Source organism: Priapulus caudatus, unplaced genomic scaffold (assembly GCF_000485595.1).
Source record: "Priapulus caudatus unplaced genomic scaffold, Priapulus_caudatus-5.0.1 Scaffold164, whole genome shotgun sequence".
Classification (NCBI taxonomy): Eukaryota; Metazoa; Priapulida; class Priapulimorpha; order Priapulimorphida; family Priapulidae; genus Priapulus; species Priapulus caudatus.
Genome location: NW_014577225.1, coordinates 265,740 through 273,428, shown reverse-complemented (window position 1 = coordinate 273,428; position 7,689 = coordinate 265,740). Strand labels below are relative to the sequence as shown.

The 7,689-nt window shown below is 49.2% G+C and overlaps 1 protein-coding gene across 1 annotated transcript; it reads left to right on the top strand.

Moving 5' to 3' along the window:
* Nucleotides 1-2,925: 2,925 nt before the first annotated feature.
* LOC106806488 (probable serine/threonine-protein kinase tsuA) lies at nucleotides 2,926-3,513 on the top strand (the record flags this gene model as incomplete). Its single annotated transcript, XM_014808452.1, has 1 exon — nucleotides 2,926-3,513. A coding segment is annotated over one exon (588 nt), but the record flags the coding sequence as incomplete, so codon positions are not given.
* Nucleotides 3,514-7,689: the final 4,176 nt, after the last annotated feature.

Sequence of the window (7,689 nt, the reverse complement as noted above, 5' to 3'; positions counted from 1 at the left end):
CTCTCTCTCTCTCTCTCTCTCTCTCTCTCTCTCGCTCTATCTCTTCTCTTTTATCTCGCGCGCGCGCTCTCTCTCTCTCCCGCTCTATCTCTGTCTCGCTCACTCTATCACTCACTTGCACGCCCTCTCTCTCTTATCTTTCTTCTCCCCTTCTCTATATAGCTCTCTCTTTCTCTTTCTTATCTTTCTTCTCCCATTTCTCTATCCCTCTCTCTCTCTCTCTGTCGCAAACTTATACGGACACGTAACGACTAAAAGCATTTTGTTTGTACAACGGGGTGCGATGCGAGGCCGGGTAGCAGCGGTGTGCGCTATGTTATCGGTGAGTGTAGCAAGCGAGCAGCGAATGATTAACTAAACACTACTCACTGCGTGCGCCTGATCGATATGTAAAACGTGAGCATCAAGCTACTGCCGAGAATGGAAAGTTTCCCGCCCGAACGTGAAAGATCCGTGCGGCTATAATAATAGGCCACACGCGCGACCTGCAGGTGGGGGGGGGGAGGGGGGCTAGAGAACACTACACTGCGTGAACGCGCCGCCCTTGAGGTTAGCACTTTACAGTTTCAACTGTAACGATAAACGAATAAGAACAAGGCTATACGTCGCATTTACGACATTACGCGTTAAAGAAAGCGTCTCGGATTTTGATAGCACATGGCATTTTACACTGCATATAGCATTTTACAACGTTGGCACGATTATACCTAGGCTCCATCGAACCACGCTCGCCGTGTAGCAAACTTCTGTGTCGCGATATCCATATACCAATAATTAATGCAACTGAACAAAGGTGGGCAACGACATTAAATACTATATAAACATATCGCGCAGCGCTCTGTACTCTGTGCAGTGCTGGAGAAATCAATGCCTATTGCTCAGAAATAGCAGCGTGCAGGCACATGCAGAGACTTCAATAGTGATTTCATTAGGAATTTCGAGTAAAAGTAGGATTGTGGCTGATAGAGATACTTTTCTCACTAGCCCTCTCTATTTCTTAATTACTCCCGCTCTCCACCACAATACCAAAGTTTAGAACCCCCTCCTATGATTTATTTCTTTAGCACCAAGATATATTTAGGCCCATAGAATTGACACGTTACGAACGGCCTGATTATGTGAAACTGTCTTCGAAAATCGTCAGCGCGAAGATTTCAACGACTCGCGGCGAAGTCGTTTCCCATAATCGAATGTTTAATTCTAAGCGAAACAAAAATTGTACGCTTCACAGCCGAGCGTGCCAAAATGGCGGCCTAGCGCGCGAAGATGGCCGTGACGAGCGTTCGCGTCAAGGCCGCGCATTTAACGCGTTATACTTATTTAGATATGGTTCTATATTAAATGCAGCCGAGATTGCTTTCAAATGTCAAACGGCTTCGCGGGAGATATTTCGCCGATCGCAGGCATGCACGCGGCGTCGGCAAGCACTCCTAGTGCGTCGGCCGTAACGAGCGTGATAGTTCGCCGGCTCGCCGCGGGGTGGCGCGCTCTTCCAACGGCTTCGTCATTTTAAATTTGTATAAAACGCGTTAAGTCGGGGGTCACTCCGTTATGTATATTGCCGAGTAAAATAAAGAGTCGCCGGCGACGCCATTCGATATTTAGAGGCGAGATGGATGGAAAAAGAATTGATGCAAGGCGCCGGCTTGCCCCTAGTGGAATCCCACGTCCGTCTGATTTCTTCCGAACATTACGACGTGTCCTTCTGAACGGGTTTAAACACACACTTCTTGAAATTAATTCTATAGATGATAAAACACTTCGTGCAGACCGTAACCTACGGGCATGAACTATGCTAGCGCGTTACACAGGGACCTCCGTTAACAACCGCGTTAGAACACTCAGTAACAACAATTTTTTTTAAACCTTTGTAAAAGGTCCATACCGATATACAACACTAAAAGAATCTATTTCTGCGAGGCACAAGATATCGCTGGCATTTTAACCTAAAACAACATAAGAATGCAAAATAAATGTGAAAAGAACAAGTATATGTATAATGCATGTGTACCAATGATGTATTCGCTAATAACATTTCACGTAGCTCGTACAAAACAACTCGCTTTTTCTACGGATAATTCATACAGAGTTTTCAAAGAAGTTTGAAATTACTTGCACTCAATGTCTTTCCGCATATTCCACCTGTGTACGGCATATGAGCAGCAATTAATATGCCTCCACACGCGACCAAGAGTCCACGATACTATACTATATCAGGGGTGTATCAAAAACAAAATGTTGCATTCACTTTACTCATTTGTTCACACTATTTCATCACATTATTCGTGTTTTAGCCAACTCCTAATGCTACAGTATCGCGGACTCCTGATGTAACCTTATCGCGCGGTTGCCTACTATAACATGCTCCTCCGTAAATTCTACACGTGACCTTATCACGGTTGCCCTTTACCCGGCCATTTATCAGGCAACAACAACCGTATCCATGTCACCTATCGGCCCCCTCACTGATCTGATGACCTCGCATTTGCTGTCAGATCTCCTACTAGCGCACACTGCCCGATGCGTGCGACTCTGTCTAGCTATATATCCTTCGCGTCTCAGCTATCCTAGAACACATGAACCAACAAACTAAAGAACTAAAATAAAGGCCGCTGGCCCTATCTACGCATACTACTCGCTCTAATTAATACGTCTCAGTAACAACACAAGTAGCATCACCAGTAACGACAACAACAATATTACCGGTGACGTCACGAGTAATGACAACAACAATATCACCTATGACGTCACGAGTAATGACACCGACGGAATCGCGAGTAGCGTCACATGTGACGTCACGAGTAAGACCACCAACAGCATTACCAATGACGTCACCAGTAATGACACCAGACACATCACCAGTAGCATCACCAGTAACATCCCTAATGAAGACACCAACAGCATCACCAGTAACATTAACAACTACTAACAACACTAGCAACCTCACCCGTAATATCGCCAGCCGGTAATAACTCAAGGATCGTCATCAGTAACGTCCATAATGACACCAACAGCATCATCAGTAATGACAGCAACAGCGTCACCATTAATGACATCAACAGCGTCACCATTAATGACACCAACAGCATCACCAGTAATGACATCAACAGCATCACCAGTAATGACACCTACAGCGTCACCAGTAATGACACCAACAGCATCACCAGTAATGACACCAACAGCATCACCAGTAATGACACCAACAGCATCACCAGTAATGACAGCAACAGCGTCACCAGTAATGACACCAACAGCATCACCAGTAATGACATCAACAGCATCACCAGTAATGACACCAACAGCATCACCAGTAATGACAGCAACAGCGTCACCAGTAATGACACCAACATCGTCACCAGTAATGACAGCAACAGCGTCACCATTAATGACACCAACATCGTCACCAGTAATGACACCAACATCGTCACCAGTAATGACACCAACATCGTCACCAGTAATGACATCACATCATCACCAAGTAATGACATTCAACAGTACCAGCATCACCAGTAATTACACCGCAACAGCGTCACTAGTAATTGACACCAAGCAGCATAACCAAGTAGACCCAAACTGGCATCACCAGTAATACAGCCAACTAGCATCAACCAGTAATGACACCAGCAGCCATCCCCAGTGAATATCACCAGTAACGTCAGCAGGCCAGCAGCATCACCAAGCGCGCTCACCAGCTTAGCGTCAGCAGCCAGCAGCGTCACCAGCAGCGTCAGCAGCCAGCAGCGTCACCAGCAGCGTCACCAGCAGCGTCACCAGCAGCGTCATTCCATCGCGCCAGCAGGCCAGCAGCGTCCAGTAGCAGTCGTGCACAGCCAGCAGCGTGCAGCAGCCAGCAGTCGGTCACCAGCAGCGTCCACCGCAAGCAGTCACCAGCAGGCGTCATCAGCAGGCGTCACCAAGCAGCGTCACCAGCAGCGTCATCAGCATGCAGTAGCCGCTCACCGGGTTTGGAGGGCCAGACCGTAAGCAGGTGCTTCATCACTTCGATCGGTCTTCCTAAAGTCGAGCACCCTGGCGCCGCTGCCGGGGGAGGGGCACAGCAGCAAGTCAGAGGCCGCCACGCACGGTCGCCAGACTTCTCCTCCGTCATCTTGTATGCGCTTCACTAAAGACGTGACCAGCGCCGCATTGAGATGGCTAGCACTCATAGTGAGTGTTGCCGTGCAACGAAGAGAGAGCGAGAAGAAGAGAGAGAAGAGAGATGAGAGTCAGACACGAAAAACAGAAAAAAACGTCGCGATCTGGAATAGTAATGCCTAGCCAGTACACGCAATAACGTCGGAAGATGGCGACGTGTAGTATACATAAAACGGTGAGCCCATTAACCGCGAGAAACACCAGCAGACGCGCCCCAGACTATGATTTGTTCCGACGGTGGCGCATCTATGGTTCATTCTAAAAATTATGTCACAATGAAGAACTACTCGGTATGCTAAGAGGCACTAATGAAGCTTCTAAAAAGGGAATTAAGTGAAGGCAACGGAGAGTATTAACCGGCGCTTAATCGCACCACGAGACATTAGACTCAGGACGGGAGAGGAGAAGCGGTTCATTTCGTCAACGCTAAGTAAGCCCCCTGGAATTGACATACGGATAAATGCTGTTTGAATGAACGCAACCGGGAATGACTTCGCTATAGAATGACATTCCGGACGCCAACGGTACTGGATAAAATCCCCGGGACGAAATATAGATGGGATAACGAACCGAATAGAACCTAATTGAGGAAGCATTCGCCGGATGGATAGCGGAAAGAGAAGATAGAGCCAGAAAGAGGGCCGAGGAGAGAGACGAGAGAGAGGAGGAGAGGGAGAAAAGAGAGAGAAGAACGAGAGAGAGAGATAGAGAGGAAGGGAGAGAGAGAGAGCAAGAGGGGAAAGCAAGAGAGAGAAGCGAAAGAAGATAGAAGAAAGAGCGAGGAAAAAAGAGAAAACGCGAAAGAGAAAGAGAGATAGAGAGACGAGAAGAGAGAGAGAGAGCGCGAAAAAGAGAGAGAGAGAGAGAGAACGCGAAAGAAGAGAAATAGAGAGAGAGAAGAGAGAGAGGAGAGAGAGAGAGAGAGAGAGAGAGAGGGGACGACCGAAGAAGAGAGTTAAGATTAAGCGAAAGAGTAGAAAGAGAGAGAAGAGAGAAGAGAGAGAGAGAAGAAGAGAGAACTAGATCGCGCGTTTCTTCAGCTCCGCGAAGCCAGGTCATACACTTGATGGCGTGTACAACCCTCATGTGGCATTCGCAGCAGTAGTGGACGGAAGCAGGCCAACGTGCCTGAAAACCGACCGCGAGCATCGCACAGCTCTCGGTACTGCAATTGCAAATTAGCTTCGTGCGCCCGAAGTCGGCGCCGCTCTATATGTACTCACTGTTTGGCGTTGCGACGTAACAAACCGTGCGCGAAAGAGAGATAGAGGGGAGAGAGTCGAGAGACCGGAGAGGAGAAAAGACAGGGAGGTCAGAGAGATGGAGGAGGGAGGGGAGGAGAAGAGAAAAGAGGAGGAGAGTGGAAAGAGGAAGAAGGAGAGCGAGAGAGAGACAGACTGGCACAGAGAGAGAGAGAAGAGAGAGAGAGAGAGAGAGAAGAGAAAGAGAGAGAGAGAGAGAGAGTAAGAGAGAAAAGAAAGAGAGAGAGAGTAGAGAGAGAGAGGAGAGAGAGAGAGAGAGAGGAGAGAGAGAGAGGGAGCATAAAGAGACAGAGAAATAGGGGTGAGTGAGAACAAGACAACTGAACGGAGAGAGAAGAGAGAGAGAGAGAGAGAGAGAGCGAGAGAGAGAGAGAGAGCGAGAGCGAAGAGAGAGAGAGAGAGAGAGAGAGAGAGAGAGCGAGAGAGAGAGAGAGAGAGAGAGAGAGAGAGAGAGAGAGCGAATGAGCGAGAGAGGAGAGAGAGAGAGAGGGAGGGGCAGCGAGGGGGAGGGAGGGGTGGGGAGAGAGAATGCGTCGGCGAGGCGACACACGTTGGGCGTGCCGACGCAGACGGACGTGACGAGTCCCACAGCACCATCTAGCGTACCCTTCGACAAATACGCGAGTTCGCAGTGCCGGTGTAGCATGGCGGACATCCCCCTGCCCATGGCAAACGTCCCCCCTCTACATTGCGCATGAGCGTTGAAGTTCAAACTTCATTGCTCAAGGGCGCCGTAGAGGGAGGGACGTTCGTCATAGGGCGAGAGGGCTCTACCATCGAACGGAAACGGAAATGGAAGCAACCGGAAGCAAGTCTATAATGGCGGAGTATTCGCCTAAAGTGTGGGCGTTTATATGTAACGCGCGCGTGGAACGTATTTCTTTTATGGTGTAGCAGTTTTCTTCTAACAGGGTGGAGGCTTTGTGACCGCGTTGACGGTTAGTAGACCGTTTCTGAAAATGTTTAACGGAGTTTTACGCGTGTGCACGCGCGCGTGTGTGTTGGGGTGTAGTTGTGTGAAAGTTTGCAACCCGTGTGTGAAGTATGTAATCGTCATGGTGCTACGTGCGAAATACTTGCAAAACCATCTGCTCCCACCTCACGTCAATCCGTTTTCATCCGCGCGCGCGTGCGCGCAACCGCCGGATCCGGATTCTCCAGTCCGGGATTCCCGCGAGGTGCAATCAGGCAGTGAGAAACAAACGAGTAAACTCGTTCGACAAGTTTAAAATCTCAATATACAGTAATGACGCCGCGAAATCCATTTGCTCGTCGTCACAGCGTAGCTGCGTGCGCGCCCCGCGGCTGCTGCCGGTTGCAAAACCCGGCAGAATACGCAGGAAGATCGATATCCGAGCAGCCCTTAACGCTCGGAGACAGTGTGTAAAAATCGTGATTGTATACTTACCAGACGTGACTCTTTATGGAAGAAATTTTGCGAGTGTGCTCGTGGCCGAGCGCGCGCTCGGCCGAGTACGCGCATTAGTGCCGATTAAACATTGATCAGCCGTCGGCGAGGCCACGCGTGCGTATCGCACGCTATTAAATACGTAGTAAGTTTCTAGTGAATAATTTTGTGTGTAGTTACACGTAGCACGTAATGAGCCTCGAGTTACGGCGTTACTCTTTTTCTCACACAATCACACGTACGCGCGCACACACACGCACGTACGCACGCACACATACACACACATACACATACAGGTACGTACACACACACACACACACACACACACACACACACACACACACACACACACACGCGCGCGCACACGCACAACGCATATGTAAGGAAAATTGGGGTTAATGTGGACACGATAGGTAATATGTGGCCAGACCGTAAGCAGGTGCTTCATCACTTCGATCGGCTTCCTAAAGTCGAGCACCCTGCCGCCGCTGCCGGGGGAGGGGCACAGCAGCGCCGGCCCCACGCACGTCGCCAGATTCTCCTCCGTCATCTTGTTGCGTTCACTAAATGACGTGACCAGCTTGAGATGGTCTAGCACCATAGTGAGTGTTGCCTGCAACGAGAGAGAGAGAGAGAGAGAGAGAGAGAGAGAGAGAGTCAGACACGAAAAACAAAAAAACTCGGCGATCTGGAATAGTAATGCTAGCAGTAACACGCAATAACGTCGGAAGATGCGACGTGTAGTATATAAACGCGCGCCGATTAACGCGAGAAACACCAGCAGACGCGCCGCCAGATGATTGTGTCCGACGGTGGCGCCATCTATGGGTTCATTCTAAAAATTATGTTCACAATGATGAACTA